General features: G+C 36.0%; 1 protein-coding gene across 1 annotated transcript in view; it reads left to right on the forward strand.

The window, feature by feature from the left end:
* The first annotated feature begins 11835 nt into the window (after positions 1-11835).
* Positions 11836-15300, forward strand: part of LOC142335240 (uncharacterized) — a 15083-nt gene continuing 11618 nt past the window's right edge. Inside the window, exons 1-2 of the mRNA XM_075383655.1 lie at positions 11836-13063; positions 14453-14996. Of these exons, the coding sequence (XP_075239770.1) occupies positions 12796-13063; positions 14453-14996 (812 nt within the window). The 5' untranslated portion in view covers positions 11836-12795. The remainder of the gene's footprint in view (positions 13064-14452; positions 14997-15300) is intronic.

The raw sequence follows: 15300 nt of genomic DNA on the forward strand, positions 1-15300 counted from the left end.
AATTTAGTTGAGCATCAAAAATTAGAATACGAATTTTCTTCCTTCCTTCAAACTTCTGAAAACGACCTTGCAAATGAGTTAGTTTTGTACTCCGGTGCTACCAGTCATATGAATAAAGATATTCATAGAGATAGACAAGGAGTATTACGGTATCATCAATAATGCAAACAGCAGTAAGAGTGTACCTAGTGGGACTAAAACAGTTGAAATCAGAGTTTTTTATTCTACTGATTCAGAGAGAGAACACTGAAGAAATCATTTTGAGTTTCTTAATCTGGAACAACCTTGACTGCGGAGGAACCCCAGAGCTGTGCAACTTAGCTAGTGCAGATCCCCATTGTTTATGCCATGCGGTCTTGGGCCATAACATTGTTGAGGATATTTACAACTTAAAAGATCATGCAGTAGAACATGTCAGCTGAACAAATCAAAGAAAATTTCAGTACCAAAAACTGAGGAACAAGAGCAAATAAAGTTTTAGAAATTGTCCACAGCAATACATTAAGACCCATCCACCCGGAAGCGATCGCTGGACACAAATATGCAATATGTTTGGTGCATGGTTTTAGCAGGCATCAAAAAAATTAGTTTTTGAAGCCAATGGATGAGGCAATCAAACAAATTGAACAGTTTTTTGTTGATATAGGACAACCAGGAATCTAAGTTTGCGAGGGGGCAGGGGAAAATGTCTCAGATGACATAAAATACATATTTAGAAGAAAAATTGTAAAACTAGAAGTCTTGGCATCGTTTACTCCACAAGAAAATAGCAGCATTAGGAGGAATAATTGATGAACCATAACCCCAATGGCTAGATGTTTTTTAGAATAGTCAGGACTAGAAAAAAAATATTGGCCATATGCACTCAACATGTCCAGTGAGGTTTTAAAAAAAACCGTTTTTCTCCTTCAGGTATTTTTTTCTTTTGTTTCCCTTCAGACACTTTTTGAGGCAAATTACAAGAAGAAACCTAACTAAAAGTCTATCAACGTGATTCGTTGTTCAGCTTCTGTTCATGTTGAAAGCAGTTTTTGATGCAATATTGATAAAACTTCTCGAAATGGAATATTTTGGGATCTTCAGACAGTAGCAAGACTTATCACTTAGGTATTCCAAATGACAAAGGTGTCTTTAAAGCTAGAAATTTCAGGAATGTATATTTCAACGAATGAAAAATAATTTTTAATTCGAAGAAATTAAGGAGGGGATAGTCAACAGGTATGACTCTACTGGAGCTTGAGCGTTGAACCCGGTTTAATTTTTGAGGGAAATTACGAATAAAGTGTTACTACCTAAGTTCACCGATGAAGCCATTAGGGGTAAAAATTGGTATGAAGGAATGAATTTGGAATACAACTCATTCCTAGCAAAAAGCTCTAGCCAAATACCAGTTCGGGATTACAACAAAAAATACTCACCAACAGCGCGCCGCTCAAAAATTAGATTACTGACAATCTATGCAGTACGTATAGACATCGAGTTGAAACAAACAGACATCAAAACAGCAAACTTAAACGTTGAGATTGAAGAAGAAATCTTTCTGCAACAGCACGAAGGCTTTGTAAAAAACTGACAAGTAAGGAAGTCAATTGATTTGTCGTGAGAAACGGGACAACCGAGGAAAAAAGCACCACCCGGTTCGAGGAAAAATTGGAAAAATATGTAAGATAAGCGGTGAAAAGTTTTCTCACCGCAAATTTCGCACATAATTTTGCGGTGAATGCGGTGAAATTATATAAGTTCACCGCTAGAGTAAGAGGTGATCTTACAAAAATTCATCACAATTCACCGCTAAAATATTCACCCGGGGAGAACAAAATTGGGGAGAACAAAAGCATATTGTAATAGAGGCCTACTTTTTGTTGTGAAGAAAAGAAACGGACTGCTGATGTTAGATTAATTAAACTGCTAATCTTTTGTGTTGATGACTAAAATCATGATAACCAAGTTAATTGTGAATTGATTTTATTTAATTTAATTAATATTAACTGAATACTTGGAAGGTGTAAAATTTGCTCGTCATCCGGATCATTTTCATCAAAAGGATTTTGTGAAGTTGATATTGCTTGTGAGGGCTTTCGTTTATGAGATTGGAAAGTCTCCAATAGAAGAGATTGAAGTTCTTGTCTTAATATGTTGTGTAATGGGGATCATAGCAGTCACAAATTGGTGTTGCTAGTATAATTGCATGTGTTTGTGTGATTGAGTCATTGTGTGCTGAAGAAGAGAATTCTTTAACCTTTTTGTGAAATAGATTTAATTCACCTTTTGAATGTGAAAAAATAGTAGGGAAAGAAGGTTCTCGTTTATTTTTTTTCAGGTTCGAGCCTGATAGTTATCAATTTTCTAAGTAAAAGATGAGAAATTGTTGGAGAGAAAATTTCAAAAAAGCCAGAAGTAACAATACTAGCTTATGCTAATTTTGAAACTAGGAGATTTATTGCATTGCAGGTGTCAAAAACACTGCGATTTAATTCAAAGAGAAAATTTTATATATTCCACGCAACGGCTAATTCTTTGATGATTACCCAAAGGTTTTAATAAAGCAGTTTTTTAAAATAATTCCTCTCTATAAGATATCTCCCGTCCAGGCGATGAAAAGTAAATACGTTGCTGTTAATGAAGAGCTTGATGAAAAAAGTAGGTGGAATAATTTTGTTAATGAAACAATTGTGATTGAAGTTGTGCCTGTCTTAGAAGATCTGCAAAGGTTACAACTTGCGCTACTTCAAATTTTTATTTCTCGGCCATGAACAAATCGGCTGAGTTGTTTTCTTTTACGACTGAAATTGGTCCAGATTTCATGGCTAAAAAATCCAATTTGTTGAGCGGTGAAGTTAGCTTGTGTGAAACGGTGTTGTATATAGTTGAATGTGAAATTTATGAAATAGTTTCCTCTTAGATAGTGATTGGGTAAGACGTTAGTAGATATGAATCGCTGTCATCGTGGTTTAGCCGTTAAGCTTAGACATTTGATCTAAATTTTCGGTGAACAGACAAAACAGTCCCAGACAAAAGAGTCCTAAATTGCAAAATAGTCGCAGACAAGACAGATAATAAGATTGTTATTCAGATCAAAAAGAAAGTGCAGCTTTGATCTTCAAAGAAAACTTTGAAGTCCGAAAACCAAAATCACCGTGGCGCAGTAGTTAGTGCTCTGAGCGCACATTCGGAGGCCGAGTGGGGAAAAATATTTTCGCAGAAATAAAAAAATTGAGGGTTAATCAGATCGGAAACTGGTAAAAACTGGGAAAGTGTTAAAATCGGGGAAAACCCGTGCATGGGTTGTCGGGAGAGAAAGGAAAATGAAAAGCTAGTTCATGATCGACATCGTGGTTTCTGTCTCTGTCCAGAGTTGTATCGGCCGATGTAATTGTCTTCAAAGTAGTTGAAAATTGGCTGACACTCTTCTGGGCAAGTTGACTGCAATTTTTCAAATGCAGTAATGACATCGTTCACTAGCGAAAAAGCCGTGCAAAGCATCATTCTGATACGCTCTAGCTGGAACTCCAAGTTATTGTTGTATTCTGAAGCTTTGCTGGCTGACTGCACATGTCTCCACACGTTCTGACCAAGGTGAAAGAAACAAAATTGAATTTGAATGTTTTCATTCCACTGAAAGCATGCATTCCAAACTGCGATTTCAAAATCGATTGTTGCTCAATTTGTTGATGTTTCCGGAAGAGAACAGAGTTGTTTTCGATAGCTCTCTTCTTTTTTATCAGGAAGAAGAGCATACACGAGAGGCAAGTTGACGCCGACAACCGAAGCGTGAATTGTGTAGATCTGATAGAAGACGTTTGGAGCAATTGAGAATGTCCCATCGCAGAACCAGTCACCTGATTGCTAGAGCAAGTCAATGGCGGTCAGAGTCGGAAAAACAATTCTTTTTTCATCTTGGGGCCCTGAATCATAATACATGAACTTCTCACCACTATGTGCCATTTGTAATATTTCGGGAATCTCAAATTTTTTCAGCTAAGAGGGTTCACTCATTTGCGGACGACTTTGTTGGCGCGTTCTGTTAACTGTCCTTTGGTTTAATTTGTGAGCTGGAATGTTGGCTGCTGTTTCTCTGTTGATGTCTTCTTAACCAGCAAATATTGTTTGGCGGGAGTCTCGTCAGCCATTGGTGCTCTGTCTTTCAACGCTGAGCGGAGTTTCCTCTTTTCAAAATCTGCTGGATCAGGTAAATGGCTATGGACTGTGATAACTTCGATTTGGTCATTGAGTAGCCTGACTCTGCCATTGCATTTTGTAATACAGCAACGCCAAGAGGATGTGCAGTCTCTAAGTTTTCGGTTCCTAATATAGCCATAGCCTTCAAAAACGAGCAATTCCGATTTTTTGTTTGTCTGAATGAATTCCATATTAACAATTTGCGTCAAAATTATGGCGCCAAACACCGTGAGGCACTCTTTTATATGCTGCACAATTAAAACTAAACCTGTCATTGAGTTTAACAACTAATTTTGCGTCCACTTTTTTATGTTGATAATTTGATTCGAATTAGCTTAATTGTCGGATTAATTTTTGTTAATTAATGCGTTGGGTCAAAATCTGTAAAACTTTGGGACTATTTTGTCTGGGACTGTTTTGTCTGGTTTTGGGACTGTTTTGTCTGGGACTGTTTTGTCTGGGACTGTTTTGCAATTTAGGACTATTTTGTCTGGGACTGTTTTGTCTGGGACTGTTTTGTCCGGGCACGAAATTTTCAGCTTCTCAAAGGCTTTAAATGACCAAGGGAAGGTGTTTTAGGTGACTTGTCTGCAAATTGTATTTTTTGATAGTAGATTGTTAAGGGATCAAAACATTGATTTTCAGTTACAAATAGGGGTGAAGACTGTTTCACTTTCAAGAACAGAAAACAATTTGGAGCATTATAGTGTTGCCAATGCGTTCCTAATAACATTCCCTAAAAGACAAAATGCTTGCGTTTGTAAAATGAATGCTGTTTGTTTGAAGTCTCTAAAATCAGATATTTTTTTCTAAAATATTAGATTAGTTTGGCCCGTTTCAAAAAGTACACAACAAATAATATAGTCAATTTTGATGTAAACTCATCAACCTGTACACAGGGGTAAACGATACCAAACCAATTCTGTATTCTGAAAAATTTGCACTTTTCAGAATAAGGATAAGGACTCAACTGGTATAACATAAAGTTTTTGAAAACACTCGTTATGGCGATACGAAGGGTGGTTTGTTGTGGGTTGTCCCTGTGTGTCCCGAAGCACTTTCGGGCGATTGCTTGTAACAAAACTCAAACCTTCTTCGCATTATATTAAAAAAATCTTTGTTTTGTGGGGAGAATTAATAAAGTTTTTTTAATTATTTCATTTAAGTAGCGGTTTAGCGACTACTTCAATTTGGGAAAATGCCGGATCGTCGTAAATTTTTTACTGGTACATGTGTGCATTGTATTGGTGATCAAGATTGTTTGTATTTTGGCCGTGATTTTTTCACTGTTTTAGTTTTAGGATGATTACTAGTGGGATTAGATATGATGAACTCATTGTTTCTAGGACTCTATATCTTTGGCGAAAAATCAATGTAAAGTAATGCAATTTTTTATTTGACGTCGAACTGGAGGAAATTTGTCTGCGTTTTTTGGTACTACTGTGCAGGAACCCCTATTTTTAGGAAAAAGGGAGCTCTCTTTGAAGTAATTTTTTGCAAATAAGTAGCCTTTCGAATCCTAAACTGGTGTTCAAGTGGAAGTATTTCATATTGTAATTTTAGGTCATGAGATAAGTCATACTTTATTTTTTTTTATATAGCAGCACTCTATTGCCCAGTTGAGCTGTTTCTCATGTAAATTTTGAAAAAAACCCTTATTCATTCATTCATGGTCTCTGTAACGACAGGTCCCATCCTCGTTGCAGTAAACGACAGGTCGAATCCTTTTTCCAAGATCCGATCCTTATAATAGTTTTATTATAAACTAATGGTTTCTTGGCTTTGGCACTACACATTTTCATAAGAAATGTGTGATTTTTGGATATTTGCTCATTCTGAGTGTTTGTTTCCTTTCCTCAGTATCACGCTAATGATATGGCCCAGTTTGCGTGGAAAAGGAGCAAAATTAACGGTGTTTAATATTCTCCTTGAATAGCTTGTGATTTCAACGTTTGCTGCAACGCGTTCTTGTTAAATTCAACTGCTTATATTTCGTTCTGCTGTTGTTTTTGCAGACTTCCAAAATATTACGAATAACAAATATTACGACATATTACCTATAAATTAGCCTTCCTAATGAGCCGAGTTGATACTAAGAGGCTTTAATCAATTCGAAATTTGTTGTTTTCGAAAAGAGAAATGTGCATTTGAAATTTGTCCATTTTGCTCTGCTTTGTTGGTCTGTCACCGAGTCGGATTATTGGGAGGTCTTATATCTTATCCAATGAACATCTAGTGAAGTACGGGTTGATTTGTTTTGATCGGGTTTAATCGGATTCCTTTTTCAATTTGTTATTTTCTGTTTTTTTTTTAAAATTAGACATGAAGTTTTGGTCGTAATTAACATTTGCTATTATTTGTTTTGTATGTGTCTTGACCAGTAATCTCTTTGATGGCAAGTCTTATCGGCTCTCTAATCTAGCATTATTTTTTCACTGAATTGTTTGTTGAAAGATATGTAACTTTTTGAACCTTTTCTATCTCTTCTTCTATTATTTGTAGACTATTAAATCAATACGTGGATGGGCGGGGTCGGAACATCATGTGCAAACGCAATTTACAGAGCCTCATTGTTCAGATTAAATTTTTTTTAAGAAATTTTTTGAATTAAATCGGGCAGAGTTTTGCCAAATATTAAAATTTCGTGGACTTTTTTTAATGTTACGTTGCATTTTAAACTGGCCACCTAATATGTTTCGCTATTTTAAGGAGTAATCGCTTCTTTGGGGATTTATGAGCTCTGAGACAAATAAAAAAATGTCCTGTCAAAATTCATCAACTGTGAGATTCTAGATCTAATCCCTTTTTTAAATTTTTCCGATCATTTATTTTTCATAATTTTTACCAAAATTTACGATGATTTCTTACGATGATTGAAACAAAGTTCACACTAAGTGAAAACAGCTTTAACTGTTATTGAAGCAATCAAAGTGGAAATTTTTGTTTTTTCTGCACAAAAATGTGATTATTTTTGTATAGGGGAAAAGTAGAATAAAAAAACAAAAAAGTTAGAATTTAAGTATTTATGTCACCCAGCACTGATTTCAACACTCCTTTGATCATCTCAGTGAGAGCTATCGTTCATTAGAACACGCTCGTGCAAGTTTTCAATTGCAAAATCTCTGTGCCAGTTTCTACAGTTTCAGATTTTGCTATACATAGCGTGCTAGATTCCCAATTTGCAATTTTTCGTTTCAAGAAATGTTGCGAGAACCTGCGGAAGTTGATTCGAAGTTCTTATTTATATCCTGAACCATTGCGCTGTTCTCAATTAATTCAGAATTTTCAGTGAATTGATCCGATCCAATGAAACTTACAGAAATAATCATCATGGAGGATCGCACGAGTGTAATTTTTAAACGCTTTTCGACCTATTAACTAAATATTTCATCTTATAAACTATGTTTTAACTATATTCTAAGTATGTATATACTTAGTCTAAACGTTCTAGATTTTGAAATTATTTGTACCGCCTTAAGTGTCACATTTCGTTATTGTTTTTTCGAAAGTATTATAATCTTAGTCGGTTTCTAAGGTTTTAGCCTGATATGATTTGAAATTTTTCAAAATGGGAAAAAAACTTAATGTCAAATGAAAAGTAACAACGACATGGATGTCGAGACCCACTTCGAAAGTTGTACAGTTGGAGTGAACAACAAATTGAATGTCGTAATATTGTGTCCCAAAAACCCTTTCCCACGCTGGCCTCTGATCAGAACGTAGTGCTACCACTTTCCACTAACATGCGACTCAATCATTTCCCAGAACATCTATTTTGGGTCGACACCACGCCATCGGTGTGCGACCCAAATGTTCACGGCACAGGTCTGATTTAGAACGGTCGAAGGTTGCACACCTCAACCAGGGCAGCTTCCTTTTGATATATGTTCTCAGCGACAGAAATTCTTCAAGAAGCAGATATCTCATTCTTAAGAAAACATTGTCTTGTTTTGAACAGCAAGTGCGCTATTTGAAACAAAAAACAAAGTCTAGACAAGACAAAGTCTAAAAAATGAATTTTGAAAATCTGCTTGTTTGATGATAGATCTTAAACAATTAGTCATGCAATTTTGCTACAAAAATGAGAACTACTCCATTATCTTGTAATGTTCACAACAGAAAAATTTTGCAAATCTCCGTTTTCTTCCGTTCAAAAATTATAATCACGGCAAAATTTTGGGGAGCGACTGTAAGTAATATAAAATTCTGAATACAACCACAACATGGGGGGCAACGGGATTTTTTGTGAGAATCTACAACGGGGGGGGGGGGGGGGCACTTGAAAATTTTTGAAGATTGACTAAAATTTCCGCTCTATTTTTTTGCCAATATGCTATTTTTGAAAAAAGTGGTACCTCAAAAAGGGAGAAATTATATTTTTTGAACAGAAAACTGATATTTTTCGAAAACAAGAGTCTAAGAAAGTTTTGTTTATTTTTTTTTCTCAAATGGATGTGAAAAGTAGTGAAACATGTTTTGTGAATGCAAAATGTCGGAAACAGTTTTTTCAAGAATCGAAATTTCCACGCTACACGGGGAACTTGAATATTAAGGTCTAATAAATAAAACTTTTGTTGAGTTTTTGCCTCAAATGGATGTGAAAAGATGTGAAACACGACAGTCAGGTTTTAGAACTTAGCACCACTCCTGTGGGACTTAAGGTTTTGAAACTAAAGCACCCACACACGCGCACAAAATTGCCAGAACATACACAAAACTTCCCTCCACACACACACACACACACACACATTTGAAACTCGCACTAGCCTACACACGCACCACAACGCCACAACCCAACCTACTATAAATACAACAACACGCGCTGCACATAATTGCGTAATTGCATCTCCAGCCATCCCCGTGAGAAATGAATATGATGAAAAAATGTTTTGTAATTAATATAAAAATAAAAAAATCACCAATCAAATTAATCCTGGAGTAATCTGTGGTGTTTGTATTGCTATCCCCTTTTTGTTTCCTGTGCAACTCCGTATATCGAATTGTAGTCGTTCGCCATTGTAATGAAGATCATAAAGTTTTGGCGAAGAAACCATTCCTGCTTTGGGTTTCTTTGCCAAAATATTATGTCTAAACCACTCTATCGAAAAACAATCAAATTTATCAAACTTTCAGGGAAAATAAATCTGCTTTCAATGAGAAGAGCACCCGCTCATTAAAAAAATTGTTTATAAAAATATCTGGAATCAAAATGGGCATATTCATAAATCTCTCATTTGAAAAGTTTTGTACAGACATTCAACTCACGCATCAAACGTGCGACCGGATTGCTCCAAACAAAGTGATCAAAAAATAGATCTCATATCTTTCATAATTAAGCACTTTTTCGTTGGAGAAATTAGTTGGTCAAACAAAAATTGGTGATTTTGTTAGAAAATCAAAACTTGATTTACCGTTCAGAAAATTTGTAAAAAATTATTTACTAACAAACTGTTTGAAGTTTACAATATTCCAACGATAAATCTCCAACACAGAGCCTAACTGATTCGAAAAAAGATCAAGTCAGTTCATAGTTCTATCACTTGGAATTAGCAAAAGTTGCTGACAATAGCGCAGCGTTCAGAAATCATCAATAAGTTCACCATACATTTAGTTTCGTCATCTTCCATTAGCACATTTCCGGAAATTATCTTGACCACTTTTAAAGTTTTTCAGTGAATAAATCAGTCGGGGATGATTAGCGAATAGCTTTGAGTGAGTTTTTGTTCCCGTCCAGAATCAACCAGGTTAATAGCACTCGAATCATAAGGAAATCCTCTGAAGGTAACAAAATCCATCTTAGAAGTATACTATCTGGGGCTGTCTCAAAACCATACAAAGGGTTCTCAGTCCCAAAAATTGCCGAATGGTATAAAACCTTGGAACAAATGATAAAGACGTTCAAAGCAGCTACTGGTCATCAGCTCACTGAAAATGCAGGCGTTTTGGTCTTTTGAACTCCTAATAGGAAAACAACTGATATTTGTCTAAAGCTACATAATTGAGTATCAACTCAATGTATTTTTCGATGGTGAGTTTCAGCAGGTAAATTGAGGTCAAGAAAAAATCGTCTTTGAGACCTGAAAACCGGCGCAAAATGCATTTCATGCTATTTTAATACTCCAATATGTTTGATGTTTTTTAATCATTTTTTTTTTCATTTTTTAATGAGAGGGTCACCTGTGCTGTTGACAACATAACAAACAACAAAACAGCACTGCTATTTCCCAACTAACGTCCAAACACAAACCATTCCCACCAAAAATGTCAAAAATTGACAAAATTGGCCAAAATTTGCCATTTGGCTCCTTTTCTTTAGTCTATGTCTCGATGGATTTTTTAAATTCGCTATAGAATTTCTGTCGTGACAAAAATTTAAAATTCTTAAGTTTTTACTGAGAAACCTGAAATTAAAAGTCACCAATTATTTCGAATTAATTTCAACTGTAATCAGTAGGCTCCCTTTTTCAAATAACTGGATCAAACTAATCTTTGGGAACTATGCTTGAAAGAACTGTCACTTTGCTGGTCATTGTGTTTTGTGATACTTGTAAGAAAACAAATTGAAAGCGTGTTGGCGGTAAAATTTAAAAATCGATGAAGTGTGAGGGGTTTTTAAAAAAAACTAACTTTCAAAAATATCCCATGCTGCATTGAATCGGAACAATTAAAAAGTATGCGCGAACTGAGGTTTAGGTCGCGACGTTAGCAAATGGAGACAGTATGGTGATTTTTGTTGAGATGTCATTGGTTGAAAAGTTTGTGAGCTTTTTCTCAAATGCAACGTAAGTTTCATCTCACATTATTTCATGGCTGACTGCGTTCGATAGTGACATCCTTTTCACCACAGATATGCGGATTGTTAATTTTTTGGCAATCCCCCCCCCCATTCTCGTTCAGTTGTGGCTGTTGCTTGTCCTAAATTTCTAGTTCACAGCTGATCTCCCACTCTTGTTTCTGTTCCCTCTTTAGTTCAGATTAAACAGGGAGCAGTGGCGGCGCTACGACTGACACTTCTAGCGTCCATATTTTAAATTTTTCTCTCCTTTTTTTTACCCCTCAAAGTATGATCTGGGGGATGGGGGGGGGGGGATAATATTGAAAGGAGGTCGTACTAAATACATTTCTCGTTCTCATTCTCGGTGTCTTTTTTCTCTCATAGAGGGACTGTATAATGTGTGAGCCAAAAGGCAGTATAGCTGTGGATTGTGTTGTTGTTGTTGTTGTTGTTGTTGTTTTTGTTGTTGTTGTTGTGTGCTGATCACAACCTGACAAAGCTTAGCTTTTTATCCGATCTCGGAGGCGCCAAATTGTCTGCACTTGTTTCTTCATCTCTAAAGTCACAAATAATAACCGGCTGCCGCCACAAACACCGCCACCCTACCCCACCTCCGTCTATTCTCTCTCCTTCTGTTCCCTCTATTCACACATTAAACTCACCATCACTTTTTCACACTCGGTCGGCGTCGAAAAGGTAATCGAACTCGCCAAAATTAACAGCATTAACAAGTTCTAACACAAAACATTTAAAAATAATTATCAGATTGCCCTGTTTGCTTTTTTTCATTTGTTTTTGTTTTCCAATCTTAGTTAATTTTGCATAAAATTTGGATTTACTTGCAAAAATTATCGCCGTAGATTATATTGTAATTGACTAATTGAAATAATCAATGCTGATTTATAGACAGAAGTGGCGATGAATTATTAAACAATATAAATATTATCTTAACATCGATCAATTCATCTGATTTGATACATTGCGTCCTCATCTGATTGAAACATATTTTATCTGTGGAAGACTATTTGGTCACCTTCCAGGAGTCTAATTTATTCCTTAGTATTTGAGCATTTTAAGGGGAAGATACTGGCCAGAGGTTAGATAGATGTGCTTCTGTCTACTGATCGGATAATTCCTAATTTAATTCCATCACACCACAGTGTTACCCAACTGGCAAATATTTCATTAAGTTAGTCAAATTTTTCATAAAATTTCAATTTTCAAGCATTCTTATCCGCGACTTAGTCGAGTAGTTTTGTAATCTGAAGAAACTTGATTCGCTACTTGTCAAAAGCTCGTTAGGCTGCGCTCTAATCCCCCGCATTGCGCAATAGATCCCCTTTCGCAAATCCCTTTTTCCTTCAACTTTTCCCAAATAAACCCTGTCCAATATCAACTGCCCACTTTGACAACTTCTTCCCTCTCTCTTTCTCTCTTTTTATCCCCCCTATCTCTGTAAAATTCTCTCTTTCATACCTGCATACGTGCTCTGACTACCTGGTTAAGCTGTGCTCAATCTCACCTCTGATTGGCTCATATCTCCACAAATAGGAACACACTTGCAGTTTTGAGGCTCCTATTCATGAATAGAGTGTAGTATTCTTTCCTCATTTCCCAGCAATCAAGGAGCCAATCGTTGCAAAGCAAGCAAAACACATCTTCCATTACGGACAAGTTCAAATAGAACAGCTTTCAACCATTCATAAATGCTCCAATAAAACAACAGTTCCAACAGTTCTCTATTCAAATTGGCACATTGAACAATTCGAGCTTAGAATAATTTGAAAACTTTCAACTTCCGTCTCAATAAAAAGCAACTGTAACAACAAAAACAACAATAGATGGAACACGAGCATAGTGACAGGACGGAACGGGAACTCTCCGAGGCGGAAGAGGCGGCGGAAGAAGCGGCGGAAGAAGTGGAAAGGGAGGAGGAGGAGGAAGATTGGATGGAATGTGTGGGGGGTGACTCTGTGTTTGAACAGGACCATCATAAACCTTCATTAGATGAAGTGGGGATAGAGGAAACAGGAAATGAAAGGAGAATTGCTTCACAACTTTCTCCCAATGCAAAATTGTTCTCCATCTCAAGTCTGCTCTCATCAAAAGGTGAGAATACGGATATGTTTTGATTGAATACAGTAACTGTTCTCATATCTCAAACTGGCTCGTATAATATTTTTTGCCAGTCTTTGTTGACCAAAAAGTACATGAAAGAAGTTCTATTGAATCATGGCCCCGATTGACACAAAATCTGGTATCCAACTAATTGTAGTCAACTTACATTCTTTTTACGAATCTTCGTATTTATAAACATTTGTTTATTTTCAGATCGAAAGTCAAATTGCAAAATCCAACATACCCCCAGTGGTTCTGGAATTTTTATCGTGTAAGATCTTGTAAGACAATTTTGTAAGAAATTTGTCAGATCTCTACACAATAAAAAATTTCAGAATCACTGGGAACTGAATTCTGTTCTCTAGTGTCACAGATCACGACAGACATTCTGAGTTGTTATGATTATATAGACACTAGTAATCATTGCCTATCATTTTTTGTGTTACCGTAGCTATTAGTATTTCACTAAATAACGACTAACCTCAAGTGATATCGGACTCACTTTATGAGAGGGGAGCCCTTCCTTTGAGTGGTGACTTCAGTTAATTTTACTAGTTTTTGTCCTCATCCATCAGCAGGGAGCTAAAAATATCCAAATAGAAGAATTCAGTTTAACCTCTACGTGTTTAATGCAGAAAAGTGGAAAATTGGCGTTGCGCAGTAAAGTTGTGTTTATCTATTGTTATCATCGGACCTTGAAGGATTGATTTAATTTTTTATGGATGTTGACAAAAACCAAGATTAAATTTATTTAAACTACGCAATCATTAATTGTTAAATATATACTAAAAACGCTGAATGGAAACATGAAGCATAAAAGAGCGACGCCAACAATTAGGTCAAATGGCGAGTTTCAATCCTACAAAAACAACAGGTATTTAATGAAATATATTAATCGTTGTCAATTCTGTCCGTATTCGAGCGAAGTCAAACATCAATTCAAATAAAAAGTTAACTGATTAAGTTTTTAAGATACTTTCAATGAATTGGACTCCAAATACATCTTGCTGAGTTTTGGTTTTAAAAATTTCAAAAGACCGACAGCTATGGTGAATGCTTGATTAAATCATTCGGGCTGAGATATAATCGAGTTACAAAGAATCCTTCTTGTTAAAAATCTTGATTTCATGCCTTCATTACATCCTGCACACAGCTTTTAATTAAATGGTAACGAAAGCTTCATTTTAAAAACATTAAGGCTCGTAACTTGAGTTTCATTTCAGCGCATTATTATGTAAGGTTTTTTTGCGCCGAATTTTTTGAAAAATAAGCGCTTTTCAGCGCATTTCTTACATAATTTTTGGAAAATTTCTCGACCCGGGTTTTTACAAGGGACGGAAAATTAATAATATTTCATGTTCAAATGGTGTTGTTATTTAGCTTGCCCAGAAGAGTTTTCAGATTCCAGTTCTACCACGGATGTTGTGAGTCATACACCCCTAACAATACCCGCCAAGATACCCCCTTTTGATACGAACTTGTTCAACTCTCAACAGAGTCATAGTCACAGCCTTCTTCACAATTTCTTGCCCTATGCAACCCAACAGCCACTAAATCAACGCCAGTTCGATCACCAAGTCTTCACAGAGGAAAATCCACAAAACAATCAACTTCAAACTCAACTAAAACGAAAGATTCCCTCTAGCAACGCTGCAGTGCGATCCAAAAAATTTTCCCAACAACTTGAAAACATTTCCATTCCTAAACTTCCTTCAAAAATTGAAACCCCAGAGAACCAAAAATGTTTTCCACCCACAACTTTGGATTGCAGTGAGCGGAAAAGTAGTGATACAAATGTATCCGTTGCTGCCTCCTGCGGGGGTTCGAGTCCGGATGGGAAACCAGAATGTGTTCTGGAGAGCAAAGATTTGTGGGAGAAATTCAGCGAACTGGGCACAGAAATGATCATCACCAAAACTGGAAGGTAAGAGATTTAATACAACGTCACTAGAAATTGAAAACACTTCCCTTGATTGGCCTTTTTGGCATTGTTTTTTATAAGGTTACTACGTAAGAACACGTTCTTCTCTATGTAAAATTATACTGCTTACTTTTTATTGCTTTGTGAAATTTTATTGCCTGTTGCTTTTAATCTTATAGACAATTATTATTTTCACCCTTCAGCTATTAACCCAAGTTCCTATTAATTCAAACCTTTCAAAAATATAAAAATTAAAACTTTCTACAATGACGTCTATGAAAATGTTAGCAACAGACATACCACTAAT

The sequence above is a fragment of the Convolutriloba macropyga genome, chromosome 2, assembly GCF_964194025.1.
Source record: "Convolutriloba macropyga chromosome 2, txConMacr16.3, whole genome shotgun sequence".
Lineage (NCBI taxonomy): Eukaryota > Metazoa > Xenacoelomorpha > Acoela > Convolutidae > Convolutriloba > Convolutriloba macropyga.